The sequence below is a fragment of the Fundulus heteroclitus genome, unplaced genomic scaffold, assembly GCF_011125445.2.
Source record: "Fundulus heteroclitus isolate FHET01 unplaced genomic scaffold, MU-UCD_Fhet_4.1 scaffold_41, whole genome shotgun sequence".
Taxonomy (NCBI): Eukaryota; Metazoa; Chordata; class Actinopteri; order Cyprinodontiformes; family Fundulidae; genus Fundulus; species Fundulus heteroclitus.
This window is the reverse complement of record NW_023396824.1, coordinates 959,641-975,768: the sequence shown is the minus strand read 5'-3', so window position 1 is coordinate 975,768 and position 16,128 is coordinate 959,641. Positions and strand designations below refer to the sequence as shown.

The 16,128-nt window shown below is 45.7% G+C and overlaps 2 protein-coding genes across 2 annotated transcripts in view; both read left to right on the top strand.

Annotated features, from left to right (window-relative positions):
* Nucleotides 1-16,128, top strand: part of LOC118560255 (protein NLRC3-like) — a 943,592-nt gene that overhangs the window by 119,713 nt on the left and 807,751 nt on the right. The window lies entirely within an intron of this gene.
* The window catches only part of LOC118560258 (protein NLRC3-like), a 492,641-nt gene that overhangs the window by 465,814 nt on the left and 10,699 nt on the right, over nucleotides 1-16,128 (top strand). The window contains exon 3 of the mRNA XM_036131177.1: nucleotides 10,381-10,557. Coding sequence (XP_035987070.1) covers nucleotides 10,381-10,557 — 177 coding nt within the window. The remainder of the gene's footprint in view (nucleotides 1-10,380; nucleotides 10,558-16,128) is intronic.

Here is a 16,128-nt window from a genome sequence, read left to right as displayed (position 1 = left end):
CAGTTGTAGTAACACACTGTGTTCTAGTGGAAGTAACGTAACGCAGTTATCTGTTATATTAAGTCATGACTCTCTTTACTAAATGAAAACTGGAGCCTCCTGTTTTCTTTTTGATACATTACCAGTAATTTTACCCAGTTTGGTCACTTCCAGTAAAAGGAAGAGGCGTCACTTGTATGTATAGTTAGAGATGATTTGGAAGTGAGATGAAGCCACAACAACCATAGTGTATTATCACTAGACTCACATATGTCTAGAGATAATCTGGTGATAATTTACATAGAGGAGACGGCCAAATGCTACCATGGACATCCAGATAGATTTAGTCAGTTCTGTTGTTTTACTCTAGATGATCTTTCTTCATATTTGTGGTTAAATGAAGCTTTTAACCAAAGCAGAGACACAGCAGCTCTGCAGTAGAACCAAGACCTGAAGAGACTGAAGAGATTCTCTGTGTGGATCAAACAGGACATTGATGTGAAGAGCAGATGTTCATCTGATGATGACATCATTGTTTAGTCATCATCTTTTAGTCTGTTTATCAGTCTTTATTAGTCTGATTTAACTACAACTGATCTGATTCTTTCTCTCATCACAGACTAGTGGGCTGTAGGCTCTCACTGACTGACTGTGAAGTTGTGGCCTCAGCTCTGAAGTCCAACCCATCCCTGACTGACCTGCAAATAGATCAGATCCACAATGAAGGAACATCCATTGAAGACTCTGAGATGAAGCGTCTCTGTGAGATCCTGGAGACTCCATTCTGTAAAGTAAAGATGCTGAGGTTGGTTTTATCTTCACTGCTACTTTAATACTTATTTTAATGAATAATTTTGTTCTGACATTTTTTCTTTACAGACAACCTGCTGTCCAAATGTTTTGCCTTGTCAATTATTTATTTTCTTCTTTGATATTTTCAGTATTGAACATTTAACACTTAAAATGTTTTGGACTGAAGAACAAAAATTTGGAAAATAAGTCAAATGATGTGAATTATTGATGGAGATGTTTTAATTAGATTTAGGAAAGATTTAGAGAACAAGATCAGATCATTTAGCTTTATTTTTCATTACTTTGTCACATCTTTACATGAAACATGTAAAGATGTTTCATAATGTTTGTTCCTCCAGAGTAGTGCCAGGATCACATTCATACACATAAACAGTAAAATAAAAATAATAAAACAGCATTATCTAAAAAATTAATGTCTGAGAAGAACAAAGAGAGAAAATGTAAACTAAATCAAAGCGACGGCACCAGCAGGTTGCATGTTCTCCCTGTGCATGCGTGGGTTCTCTCTGGGTACTCCGGCTTCCTCCCACAGTCCTAAAACATGACTGTTAGCTTAACTGGCCTCTCTAAATCCTCCTTAGGTGTGAGTGTGTGTGTGAATGGTTGGTTGTCCTGTCTGTCTCTGTGTTGTCCTGTGATAGGCTGCTTACCTGTCCAGGTGAAGCCCGCCTCTCAGCCACTGACAGCTGCAGATAGACACCAGCAGCCCTCAGGACCCCAGCAGGGATAAGCCTGGTGGAAAATGGTTGGATGGACGGCACCAGCAGGTTCCAGCAGCTCAGCTTTGTCCTGAAGCTGCTGTTCTGTTGGTGCGGCTCAGAGAGGAACCGTCCTCTTCAGTCTGACAGCTCAATCAGACAGAACCAGAACCAGGAGCCAGCAGTGTGGCTATTAAAACTACAGCACAATATTGAAAAGTAAAAAGCTCTACTGCAGCAGACGCTCTCTGGACTCAGCGGTACCGTTCAGCAACAAGCCAACAAGTTTGAGCACCAAGAAGGAAAGCAAAGAAAAACTGAAGAATCATAATTTCTATTAGTCTGCAGACCATTTCTGCCTGGCAGACCATGATCCAGAGGAACATCTGGCTCCAGCTGTTCTCCTCCACTCTCCTCCTCCCAGGATGTGAAAAAGGAGGTGCTGGGAGCCCCATCAGCCCGGATGCTCTGTTGGCTCCTCACTTTAAATCGGCGCTGGAGAAGATCCAGAAGAACGCCGAGGAGTCAGAGACGCTTCAGGACCTGGTGAGGCCTCGCTCCGGGCCGACGTCCCTCGCTGGTCTGCCGGCTGCTTGGACCACCGTGGCCAGGATTTTAGGAGATCAGGCACTCCACAGCTCCTGGAGACTCCCTCTGCTCCTCCATCAGCCTCCTCCATCAGCCTCCTCCTCCTACTCCCTCAGCCTCCATCAACCTCCTCCTCCATCAGCCTCCTCTTCCATCAGCCTCCTCCTCCTCCTCCTCCATCAGCCTCCTCCTCCTCCACCAGGACCCTCCATCAGCCTCCTCCTTCTCCTCCATCAGCCTCCTCCTCCATCAGCCTCCTCCTCCATCAGACTCCTCCATCAGCCTCCTTCATCAGCCTACTCCATCAGCCTCCTCCTCCATCAGCCTCCTCCATCAGCCTCCTCCTCCTCTTCCTCCTCCCTCAGCCTCCTCCTCCATCAGCCTCCTCTTCCTCCTCCATCAGCCTCCTCCTCCTCTTCCTCCTCCATCAGTCTCCTCCTCCATCAGCCTCCTCCATCACCCTCCTCCTCCATCAGCCTCCTCCTCCTCCTCCTCCTCCATCAGCCTCCTCCTCCTCCTCCATCAGCCTCCTCCTCCTCCTCCATCAGCCTCCTCCTCCTCCTCCATCAGCCTCCTCCTGGTTCTGCAGGCCAGCAGTGGACCTGTTCTCCACACCAGAGAACCCACAGTGTCTGCTGTGGTTCTCCCTTAGCCTGAAGGAGGATCCTCCTCTAGGAGTGGACACCTTTGCTCACCTGTGGCCACAGACGCTCCTCTACTCCTTCCCTCTGGTCCCGCTGATACCGGCTCCTAGACCCGGTTGGTGAACAGCTTCTGGTAATTCTCAGAGCCCCCCAGCTAACAGCTGCTCCGTGGTTCCCCAACCTGCAGCAGCTGCTGTCAGGCCGCCTGTGGCAGCTGCTCCTCATCCAGGCAGGCGGAGGAGCAGCTGCTGTCAGGCTGCCTGTGGCAGCTGCTCCTCATCCAGGCAGGAGGAGGAGCAGCTGCTGTCAGGCCGCCTGTGGCAGCTGCTCCTCGTCCAGGCAGGAGGAGCAGCTGCTGTCAGGCTGCCTGTGGCAGCTGCTCCTTATCCAGGGAGGAGGAGGAGCAGCTGCTGTCAGGCACCTGTGGCAGCTGCTCCTCATCCAGGCAGGAGGAGGAGCAGCAGCTGTCAGGCCGCCTGTGGCAGCTGCTCCTCATCCAGGCAGGAGGAGCAGCTGCTGTCAGGCTGCCTGTGGCAGTTGCTCCTCATCCAGGCAGGAGGAGGAGCAGCTGCTGTCAGGCCGCCTGTGGCAGCTGCTCCTCATCCAGGCAGGAGGAGCAGCTGCTGTCAGGCTGCCTGTGGCAGCTGCTCCTAATCCAGGCAGGAGGAGCAGCTGCTCCTCATCCAGGCAGGAGGAGCCATCAGGAGCTACCCAGAAACAGGCCAACGTCTCAGGGCCTGACTGCTGAACGGGAGCTTAGAGAGGCTGGGCCTTCTGCAGGAAGTCATGTGAACCATTCAGGGCACCTCCAGAAATGTTTCACGGGGGGGGGGACCTGGAGATGTCCTGCCCCCCCCCCCCCCCCCCCCACTGGTGGCCACTGGCATGTATCCCTCAGCACATTAAGACTTATGCTGCAGCTATTTGCTCTGGTCATGAGGGTGAGAGAACAGTCTGTAACCCTCCTCTGACAAAGCGCTTCCTGAGAGGTGTAGCAGACACAGACCTGTGTCACGTCCTCTGGTTCCTCAGTGGGATTTAGCGTTGGTCCTGGTCTCTGGTTAAAGCTCCGTTTGAGTCCTTAAACTCTGGTCCTTCAAAGCAGCTCTGCTGGTAGCTCTGATGTCTGCAAAGAGAGTGAGCCATCTGTCCACCCTCTCTGCTGCTCCTTCCTGTCTCAGCATTCAGGGGGACGGCAGCTCAGCTCTGCTGCGTCCTAATCCTGCTTTCACAGCCAAGAGCATCTTTCAGGTGGAGGGTGATAGCTCTGAATGGCTTCTATCCTCCTCCTCACAGCTCTGAGGAGGAAGCCACGCTCAGAGCTGTTGGTGCATCACAGAGACAACTCTGCAGGACAGCCTTTGTCTGTACAGCGCCTCTCACACTTAGCCTCGTGAGACCATCCTGATCTCGCGAGGTTTCAAGGTTTCACTCGCAGATCAGTCTGGATACCCTCCGTTAAAGAAAATTTGGAGCCGTTCACCAAACGAACGTCCAATCAGCGTTGGCTTTGAGGCGGGTTGCGGTGTGACGCAACGGGAAGCGCGTCAGTTCAGTCTAAAGAACATGGCGGCTTCAGCCGATGAAACTAGCGTTAGCGCGGCTATCGAGCAAGTTTTATCGGAATTACAGAGTATTTCTTTGCTGAGCTAACGAGCCTTTACCTGCAGCAGCAAGAGTAGCTTGGCTTGTGGTTGTGTTTTCGTCGTCGCTCGTAACAGAGCGACGACGAATCTGATTGGTTTATTTGGCCCGTCTATCACCAACATAGGCCAATCAGCTGACCAGTATTTTCGCCCCTTCCCAAAATTACTTCAACGGAAGGTTTCCAGATGGATATGCGGAGCAAATCTATCTGGCGGAGTCAGGTAATCTCACACTGGCTGTGTGAGGCTATTTCTCAGCCTGATGTTTCCTCTGGGTTGGAGCCTCCAGAGGAGCTCAGAGCTCACTCCACCAGAGGGATCTCCTCCTCCTCCTCAGCTGCATGGAGGAAGGACAGTGGAGGACATCTGCACAGCAGCTTCCTGGTCATCTCCGTGCTCATTTATCAGGTTTTACCTGCAGGATGTCTCAGCTTTCTCCATGACTCCTTCTGTTCTCAGAGTTCTGACAGTTTTACCGCTTTTAGCTTTAATTAATAAGCATTTAAGCAAATATTATTGAACTGGGATCTCAGATTGACTCCCTGAGGGTTTTTATTTTGCTGTTGTATGCAGAGAAGTGCTTGTTGTCTTTATTTAAAGGTCCTAAAGTACATTTATTTTATTCACTTTTTATTTTCCTAAATAAAGGGGGGGGGGGTATTGTTAACACTTTATAACTTGTGTCAAATGGTGATTTAGTCTGTGCCTCATTATTCCAGTGTTTAGTGCTAAAAGCTAAATTATAGAGAATAATCTTTCCTAAATAATACTTTAAGTAACCATTGAATATATGATAGAACCCAGAGCCACTCATTAATGTGTATTAAAGGGCTACATCATATTTAGTGACATTTATTTATGGGTGGGGGGTGGTGGCCTGGTGGATAGAGCAGGATGCTTGTGTCCTGGGAAGGCTGCAGGTTTGCTGGTTCAAATCCCTCAGGCCCCTGCCCTGGGTCCCTGAGCAAGAGCCTTAGAGCCAGAATGCTCCGGGGCGCCACCCAGTGGCAGCCCACTGCTCCCTGAGGGACGGGTTAAATGCAGAGGAAACATTTCATTGGTTTCCAAAGATGTGCTGAAAAATGCAGATGATTGTTATTTAGTCCAAAGCTCTGAGCTGCCCTCAGGTCTTCAGGAAGGCTGATCCACAGCTGAGGGCCGCAGGTGGAGAAAGTCTCCTCATGGTAGGTTTTAGTTCTCACAATGAGCCATCAGACACACAGACACCCACTGAGAACAACTGAGCCAGGATGATGGAGAACATGTGAGCCCAGCAGCAGAACATGGGACCAATGTTCAGTGATCAGGGACTGAAGGAGCAGAACTTTAAACAGACGCCATGTTTCCTTAGAGAAAAGCCTCCATGCAGGCTGCTGCTTTAGCTTGAAGATGAATCCAGAACAATGTGAGCTGAAACTCTGTTAAATGATCCATGTTTAGAACATTGTGGCTCTGAGAACCACTGTTCTAGCAGAACCCTGAGCCAGACTAGAAGACAGCAGCATTTTAAACAGACGCCAGAGCCATCAGACTTAAATATCCAGCAGCAGCAAGTGATCATGGATGGATTTATGTTCAAGGAGAGTTTATTGTTGGCTTCTAATCTCCAAGCTCTAGTGCCCCCCCCCCAACCCTAAGCCCAGAACATCTTCATCAGCAGCCGCCACTGCTGAGAACCACACCTTGATCTGGACCTTCACACGTCATGATAACATGTTCTGGTTCTGCTGGCTTTAACTCTTTAAATCAGTTCTACTGGATCACATGTCAGACATCAGTTCATCATGTTTCTGCCACTTTTACATTCAGGGACATTCATTTTCTACATTTGATCATTTATTTGTTCATGTTTCAGTTTTAACCTGCATCCTGGTGGCTTCAGCTCACATCTTTTATTCTTTATTCAGATTGGTGAACTGCAGTTTGTCAGAGATCGGCTGTGAACATCTGGTCTCTGCTCTGAAGTCCAACCCGTCCCATCTGACAGAACTGGACCTGAGTAAAAACTACCTGAAAGATGGTGGAGTGAAGGAGCTCTGTGGTTTCCTCCAGACTCCCCTCTGCAAACTACAGAAACTGAGGTCAGACTCCATGTTTTAGTTCTGATATCTGTGATGTGAAAGTTGTGTTGACACTAAACTGCAGACATCTGGCTGATATTCTACTGATCCACACTGAGGATCTTCATGGTAAAGTCTGCTTTCTTCTTCACTGCTTTGCTCCACTTAAAGTTTCTTTCTTTTTCTAACTTCCTGTCAGCATTTATTCAATAATCAGCAGAAAACATGAAACAATGAGCTGAATTTCAGTTTAGAGTTGCAGCTTTTATCCAGAACTGAGGAAGAGGAAGAGAGAATAAATAAAATGCTGATGTTTCATTTATCTGAAGGTTTTTAATCTCTTTAAACCTTCATCAGGTCAGTTTTTTTCCATTTTCTACAGGATGATGTTAAAATAATTGAATAAGTGGATGTAATTGAGCTGAAAAGCAAAGTTCAGATCTTGTATTGTAACAAATCTTTGCTGAGTTTTAAAAACTGGCTCCATCAGCCTCCTCCTTCTCCTCCATCAGCCTCCTCCTCCATCAGCCTCCTCCTCCATCAGACTCCTCCATCAGCCTCCTCCTCCTCCATCAGCCTCCTTCATCAGCCTCCTTCATCAGCCTCCTCCTCCATCAGCCTCCTCCTCCATCAGCCTCCTCCATCAGCCTCCTCCTCCTCTTCCTCCTCCCTCAGCCTCCTCCTCCATCAGCCTCCTCCTCCATCAGCCTCCTCTTCCTCCTCCATCAGCCTCCTCCTCCTCTTCCTCCTCCATCAGTCTCCTCCTCCATCAGCCTCCTCCATCAGCCTCCTCCATCACCCTCCTCCTCCATCAGCCTCCTCCTCCTCTTCCTCCTCCATCAGCCTCCTCTTCCTCCTCCATCAGCCTCCTCCTCCTCTTCCTCCTCCATCAGTCTCCTCCTCCATCAGCCTCCTCCATCAGCCTCCTCCATCACCCTCCTCCTCCATCAGCCTCCTCCTTCTCTTCCTCCTCCATCAGCCTCCTCCTCCTCTTCCTCCTCCATCAGCCTCCTCCTCCTGGTTCTGCAGGCCAGCAGTGGACCTGTTCTCCACACCAGAGAACCCACAGTGTCTGCTGTGGTTCTCCCTTAGCCTGAAGGAGGATCCTCCTCTAGGAGTGGACACCTTTGCTCACCTGTGGCCACAGACGCTCCTCTACTCCTTCCCTCTGGTCCCGCTGATACCGGCTCCTAGACCTGGTTGGTGAACAGCTTCTGGTAATTCTCAGAGCCCCCCAGCTAACAGCTGCTCCGTGGTTCCCCATCCTGCAGCAGCTGCTGTCAGGCCGCCTGTGGCAGCTGCTCCTCATCCAGGCAGGCAGGAGGAGCAGCTGCTGTCAGGCACCTGTGGCAGCTGCTCCTTATCCAGGGAGGAGGAGGAGCAGCTGCTGTCAGGCACCTGTGGCAGCTGCTCCTCATCCAGGCAGGAGGAGAAGCTGCTGCTGTCAGGCCGCCTGTGGCAGTTGCTCCTCATCCAGGCAGGAGGAGGAGCAGCTGCTGTCAGGCCGCCTGTGGCAGCTGCTCCTCATCCAGGCAGGAGGAGCAGCTGCTCCTCATCCAGGCAGGAGGAGCCATCAGGAGCTACCCAGAAACAGGCCAACGTCTCTGGGCCTGACTGCTGAACGGGAGCTTAGAGAGGCTGGGCCTTCTGCAGGAAGTCATGTGAACCATTCAGGGCACCTCCAGAAATGTTTCACGGGGGGGGGGGGACCTGGAGATGTCCTGCCCCCCCCCCCCGCCCCCCCCCCCCCCCCCCCCCCCCCCCCCCCCACTGGTGGCCACTGGCATGTATCCCTCAGCACATTAAGACTTATGCTGCAGCTATTTGCTCTGGTCATGAGGGTGAGAGAACAGTCTGTAACCCTCCTCTGACAAAGCGCTTCCTGAGAGGTGTAGCAGACACAGACCTGTGTCACGTCCTCTGGTTCCTCAGTGGGATTTAGCGTTGGTCCTGGTCTCTGGTTAAAGCTCCGTTTGAGTCCTTAAACTCTTGTCCTTCAAAGCAGCTCTGCTGTTAACTCTGACGTCTGCAAAGAGAGTGAGCCATCTGTCCGCCCTCTCTGCTGCTCCTTCCTGTCTCAGCATTCAGGGGGACGGCAGCTCAGCTCTGCTGCGTCCTAATCCTGCTTTCACAGCCAAGAGCATCTTTCAGGTGGAGGGTGATAACTCTGAATGGCTTCTATCCTCCTCCTCACAGCTCTGAGGAGGAAGCCACGCTCCGAGCTGTTGGTGCATCACAGAGACGACTCTGCAGGACAGCCTTTGTCTGTACAGCGCCTCTCACACTGGCTGTGTGAGGCTATTTCTCAGCCTGATGTTTCCTCTGGGTTGGAGCCTCCAGAGGAGCTCAGAGCTCACTCCACCAGAGGGATCTCCTCCTCCTCCTCAGCTGCACGGAGGAAGGACAGTGGAGGACATCTGCACAGCAGCTTCCTGGTCATCTCCGTGCTCATTTATCAGGTTTTACCTGCAGGATGTCTCAGCTTTCTCCATGACTCCTTCTGTTCTCAGAGTTCTGACAGTTTTACCGCTTTTAGCTTTAATTAATAAGCATTTAAGCAAATATTATTGAACTGGGATCTCAGATTGACTCCCTGAGGGTTTTTATTTTGCTGTTGTATGCAGAGAAGTGCTTGTTGTCTTTATTTAAAGGTCCTAAAGTACATTTATTTTATTCACTTTTTATTTTCCTAAATAAAGGGGGGGGTATTGTTAACACTTTATAACTTGTGTCAAATGGTGATTTAGTCTGTGCCTCATTATTCCAGTGTTTAGTGCTAAAAGCTAAATTATAGAGAATAATCTTTCCTAAATAATACTTTAAGTAACCATTGAATATATGATAGAACCCAGAGCCACTCATTAATGTGTATTAAAGGGCTACATCATATTTAGTTACATTTATTTATGGGTGGGGGGTGGTGGCCTGGTGGATAGAGCAGGATGCTTGTGTCCTGGGAAGGCTGCAGGTTTGCTGGTTCAAATCCCTCAGGACCCTGCCCTGGGTCCCTGAGCAAGAGCCTTAGAGCCAAAATGCTCCGGGGCGCCACCCAGTGGCAGCCCACTGCTCCCTGAGGGACGGGTTAAATGCAGAGGACACATTTCATTGGTTTCCAAAGATGTGCTGAAAAATGCAGATGATTGTTATTTAGTCCAAAGCTATGAGCTGCCCTCAGGTCTTCAGGAAGGCTGATCCACAGCTGAGGGCCGCAGGTGGAGAAAGTCTCCTCATGGTAGGTTTTAGTTCTCACAATGAGCCATCAGACACACAGACACCCACTGAGAACAACTTAGCCAGGATGATGGAGAACATGTGAGCCCAGCAGCAGAACATGGACCAATGTTCAGTGATCAGGGACTGAAGGAGCAGAACTTTAACCAGACGCCATGTTTCCTTAGAGAAAAGCCTCCATGCAGGCTGCTGCTTTAGCTTGAAGATGAATCCAGAACAATGTGAGCTGAAACTCTGTTAAATGATCCATGTTTAGAACATTGTGGCTCTGAGAACCACTGTTCTAGCAGAACCCTGAGCCAGACTAGAAGACAGCAGCATTTTAAACAGACGCCAGAGCCATCAGACTTAAATATCCAGCAGCAGCAAGTGATCATGGATGGATTTATGTTCAAGGAGAGTTTATTGTTGGCTGCTAATCTCCAAGCTCTAGTGCCCCCCCCAACCCTAAGCCCAGAACATCTTCATCAGCAGCCGCCACTGCTGAGAACCACACCTTGATCTGGACCTTCACACGTCATGATAACATGTTCTGGTTCTGCTGGCTTTAACTCTTTAAATCAGTTCTACTGGATCACATATCAGACATCAGTTCATCGTGTTTCTGCCACTTTTACATTCAGGGACATTCATTTTCTACATTTGATCATTTATTTGTTCATGTTTCAGTTTTAACCTGCATCCTGGTGGCTTCAACTCACATCTTTCATTCTTTATTCAGATTGTGGAGCTGCAGTTTGTCAGAGATCAGCTGGGCGTCTCTGTTCTCTGCTCTGAAGTTCAACCCGTCCCATCTGACAGAACTGGACCTGAGTCAGAACAAAGACCTGAAAGATTCTGTAGTGAAGGAGCTCTGTGGTTTCCTCCAGACTCCCCTCTGCAAACTACAGACACTGAGGTCAGACTCCATGTTTTAGTTCTGATATCTGTGATGTGAAAGTTGTGTTGACACTAAACTGCAGACATCTGGCTGATATTCTACTGATCCACACTGAGGATCTTCATGGTAAAGTCTGCTTTCTTCTTCACTGCTTTGCTCCACTTAAAGTTTCTTTCTTTTTCTAACTTCCTGTCAGCATTTATTCAATAATCAGCAGAAAACATGAAACAATGAGCTGAATTTCAGTTTAGAGTTGCAGCTTTTATCCAGAACTGAGGAAGAGGAAGAGAGAAGAAATAAAATGCTGATGTTTCATTTATTTGAAGGTTTTTAATCTCTTTAAACCTTCATCAGGTCAGTTTTTCTCCATTTTCTACAGGATGATTTTAAAATAATTGAATAAGTGGATGTAATTGAGCTGAAAAGCAAAGTTCAGATCTTCTATTGTAATAAATCTTTGCTGAGTTTGTTCCTGGACTTGGAGCCAGTTTTTAATGTTGTCTCTCTGTGTAACTGAGTCTAAGCCCTGATCTCAGGTCAGGAGCGGAAAGCATTGGGACCCCCAGTGTGTAGAAATGCCCCTCATGTGAAGCGGCTCAGAGGGGATTCAAGCCAGTTTAGAAAAGTCAATTTCAGCTCCTGGAATCTGTGTGACAGGAACAAATCTATAATCCCTGATTGATGCTTCAGCACTTTTAGAAGCTCTGCAAGGATTTTACTGACTAAAACACTCAGACACAACATGTCACAGTGGCAGGTTCTGCTTCTGGGAGCTTCAGCTCCTAAAGTCAGTTTACATGAAATATTCTCCATCACATCATGTTTTTAATGGCTGTGGAGTAAAATAGTTTATTTATCTGCATTAATCTCCATTTGTTCATAGTTCCTCCACAGTTGCTGCTGACTTGATTGTTTGTTTTCTGTGAAACTTGAATAATTTGGAAAAGTGAGAAATGTTAGTGTTGAGAGATGGATCTTTGCTGATCATTTGTATGATGTTAAACAAAAAGGACAGGTCCTGAATATAAAAAGTCCTAGGTGAGAATGTGAGGGGAGAATGTTAGATAACAGGAAATAACCCTCCGCAGAGTTAGAGCAGCATATTTTTCATCATTAATTGAAGAGAATAAAAATAATCCTAGATTTCTCTTTAGTACAGTTGCCAAACTTACCCAGAGCCACAGCTCTGTTGATCCATCCATTCCCTTAGCTCTTAGTAGTAATGATTTTATGGGATTCTTCATAAATAAAATTGATGCCATTAAAAATAAAATAATTGGCATCCTCCCAAACATGATTACCTCGTCCTCAGTAAGTGAGGCAGCATTGGAGGAATCTTTAGAATCTGCGCAGTGTTTGAACTGTTTAGAAGCAGTAGAGCTTTCTGAGCTATCTAAAATTTTAGCTTCATCTAAACCTTCTACCTGTATGTTGGACCCAATCCCAACCAAGTTGTTTAAGGACATATTCCCTTTGATCAGTGGCACTATTTTAGACATGATTAATCTATCCTTAGTAAATGGATATGTACCACAGGTTTTGAAAGTAGCTGTTATTAAACCTTTACTTAAGAAACCTTCTCTTGATCAAGATGAGTTAGTAAATTACAGACCTATATCTAATCTTCTTTTCTTATCTAAAATTCTTGAGAAAGTAGTTGCTAATCAACTTTGTGAACATTTACAAAGTAATGACCTACTTGAGGAGTTTCAGTCAGGCTTCAGAGCTCATCATAGCACTGAAACAGCTCTGGTGAAGGTCACTAATGATATTCTCATGGCCTCAGATAATGGACTTGTGTCTATACTTGTCCTGTTAGATCTCAGTGCTGCGTTTGATACAGTTGATCACAATATTCTCCTACAAAGACTTGAACATACTGTAGGGATTAAGGGGAAAGCATTAGGCTGGTTTAAATCTTATCTGTCAGACAGATTCCAATTTGTTCATGTTAATAATAAATCTTCCTCAAACTCTAGGGTCACCTGTGGAGTACCACAGGGTTCAGTCCTTGGACCAATTCTCTTTATTATATATATGCTTCCGATAGGCAAAATTATCAGACAGCATGGGATTAATTTCCACTGTTATGCTGATGATACTCAGCTATATTTATCCATAAATCCTGATGAATCCAATCAATTACTTCGACTGCAGTCATGTCTTGATGACATCAAAAGCTGGATGACTTTAAATTTCCTGCATCTAAATTCTGACAAGACCGAAGTTTTAATCTTTGGGCCAGAGTCCTCAAAAAATAAACTTCTTAACCAATCACTTAATCTGGGTGGCATTAACCTGGCCTCTGGTAATAAAGTAAAAAATCTTGGTGTTATTTTTGACCAAGACATGTCATTTAAATCCCATATTAAACAGGTTTCCAGAGTTTCCTTTTTTCACCTCCGGAATATCGCCAAAATTAGAAACATTCTGTCCAGGAGTGATGCTGAAAAACTGGTCCATGCATTTGTTACTTCAAGGCTGGACTATTGTAATTCTTTACTATCAGGAAGTCCACAAAATGCAGTTCAAAGTCTTCAGCTGATCCAAAATGCTGCAGCAAGAGTTCTGATGAAAATCAACAAGAGGGATCATATTTCTCCAATTTTAGCTTCCCTTCATTGGCTTCCTGTTAAATCAAGAATAGAATTTAAAATTCTTCTTCTAACGTATAAAGCCCTTAATAATCAAACTCCATCATATATCAGAGCTCTGATTACCCCGTATGTTCCTAACAGAGCACTTCGCTCTCAGACTGCAGGTCTGCTGGTGGTTCCTAGAGTCTCTAAAAGTAGAATGGGAGGCAGATCCTTTAGCTATGAGGGTCCTCTCCTGTGGAACCAACTCCCAGTTTTGGTCCGTGAGGCAGACACCCTGTCTACTTTTAAGACTAGGCTTAAAACTTTTCTTTTTGACAAAAATTATAACTAGTGGCTCATGTTACTCTCAGCTACCTTTATAGTTTTACTGCTATAGGCTTAGGTTACTGGAGTATATCAGGATCTAATTTTCTCACTATATTGAGTTCTACTGTTCTTCAATTATGCATTATGTGTTGTCATTTCTGCTTTAACTTTCTGTTCTCTCTCTTTTCTCTTCATAGTAGGTACACCTGGTCTGGCGTTCTGTTAACTGTGACATCATCCAGAGAAGACGGCTCACCCGCTACTACCATCTAATGTAGAACAGATTACTAGATCAATGTGTGCTTCTGTGCTTTTTTGTTTCTCTTGTTGTGTCTCTGTTCTGTCTTCTGTAACCCCAGTCGGTCAAGGCAGATGACCGTTCATACTGAGCCCGGTTCTGCCGGAGGGTTTTTTTCCCGTTAATGGGTGGTTTTTCTTCCCACTGTCACTTCATGCTTGTTCAGTATGAGGGATTGCAGCAAAGCCATGTACAATGCAGATGACTCTTCCTGTGGCTCTACGGTTCCCCAGGAGTGAATGCTGCTTGTCGGACTTTGATGCAATCAACTGGTTTCCTTATATAGGACATTTTTGACCAATCTGTATAATCTGACCCAATCTGTATAATATGATTGAACTTGACTTTGTAATGTGCCTTGAGATGACATGTTTCATGATTTGGCGCTATATAAATAAAATTGAATTGAATTGAATTGAATTGAATTGAATTGAAATATGTGTGCGGTGTTATTTCAGTTATTTCTCCTGAGTTGATGACATTAAATCTAATTTATCAGGAGGGAAAGTAGTTGAAGTCAAACGGTTAAAAGAAACAAAAATAGAGAAAGGAGTGAAAGTTTCCTATCATGCTAAAGTTTGAAGAGAAAACTCAAGCAGACAAAGTGTTTGTGGAATATATGAGTTCTGATGTTAAACCATTTATTCCTCAAACACTGCGGTGCTTTAAATGTCAAAGATGTGGACATGTGGCGGCAGAATGCAGGGAAACAGAAGTGTGGGAGATGTGCTGTGGATGATGAGTATGGAAATGTGAGGAAGGAGCTCCTTTGAGATGTTGTAATGGTGGAGGTGGACATAGTTCAGGTTTCAGGGTATGTGTAGCTAGTAAAAGAGCTGTGGAAGTACAGAAAGTTAAAATCACTGCTGGGATCACTGATGCAGAAGCAGCTAAAAAGTGCCTGTTCCACCAATGATGCAGCCAAAGAAAGTGACAGGGCTAGAAGAAGGAAGTTCTGATTGTCTGAAGGCAACAAGATTAAAGATGACACTACTCATGAAGAAAGAGCATTTGGTTTATTCATGGTGGAGGTTATAAATTGCTCTGCTCAAAGGAAAACAGAAAAAAATGCAATAATTGTGAAGACAGCCCAAAAGTATCTTGATTTTAAGAATGCTAGCTGGGAATCAATTAAGGAGAAACTAAATGAGACACAATCTTCTCTGCCTCAATCATGCAGTGGTGGCCCTTCTTCATGTTAGTTATATTCCAGTGAAAGGAAAGAAGTCTCATTAGTGATGGTCTAGAGTTTAAGAAATACATTTCTGATCTGATAATTAAGCCTCATCTGATTTACATTCAGGAAACTTGGCTTAAGCCCCAATTAGATTTTATAATTCCTGGATATAAAACAACTAGGAATGATAGAAAGGAAAGACAGGGGGGGTAACTTTTGTGTAAAATGGTATAAGATATAAAGTGGAATGAATAGGGCAGAATTATGAATCAACAGTTGTTAAGACCTGGATAGGAAATGGTCAGATTTCAGTGATTAATCTATATAATTGTAGCAGGAAGTTGACCATTGAAGATCTTAATGAAGTAAATGAAGAGCATGAAGGAAAGAGTGTATGGTGTAGTGATTTCAGTTCACATCATGTTTTATAGGGCAGTCTAAATACAAATGCAGATGGATTGGTCACTGAAGAGATTCTAGAATTACATTCACTGGTTTGTGTTAATAATGGATGTCCTACTAGGTATGATTGTAGTAGGAATTCAGAAAGTGTTTTAGATTTAACATTGGTGTCACATGGAATAGCTGGAATTACATCTTGGAGGTGATGAGTGATTCTCCTCTGGGTAGTGATCATTTTTCTGTTATAATATCAGTTGGTTCTGATGTAGTTAAAGAAGAGGAAGTACTGATTCCTAGATGTCGACTAAGTAGGGCTAATTGGGAATTATTTCACTATTTAGTTAATAACCAGTGGGATAAACTAGATGAAAACTTGTTTTCTGATGTGGAGTCATGTAACTCAAAGATTGTGTCTGTTATTGTTAATGCAGCTGAAACTGCAATTTCTAAAACAGGAGAGCTCACATCTTTCATTCTTTATTCAGATTGTGGAGCTGCAGTTTGTCAGAGATCAGCTGTGATCATCTGGGTTCTGCCCTGAAGTCCAACCCGTCCCATCTGACAGAACTGAACCTGTACAACAACTACCTGAAAGATGGTGGAGTGAAGGAGCTCTGTGGTTTCCTCCAGACTCCCCTCTGCAAACTACAGACACTGATGTAAGGCTCCATGTTTTAGTTCTGATATCTGTGATGTGAAAGTTGTGTTGACACTAAACTGCAGACATCTGGCTGATATTCTACTGATCCACACTGAGGATCTTCATGGTAAAGTCTGCTTTCTTCTTCACTGCTTTGCTCCACTTA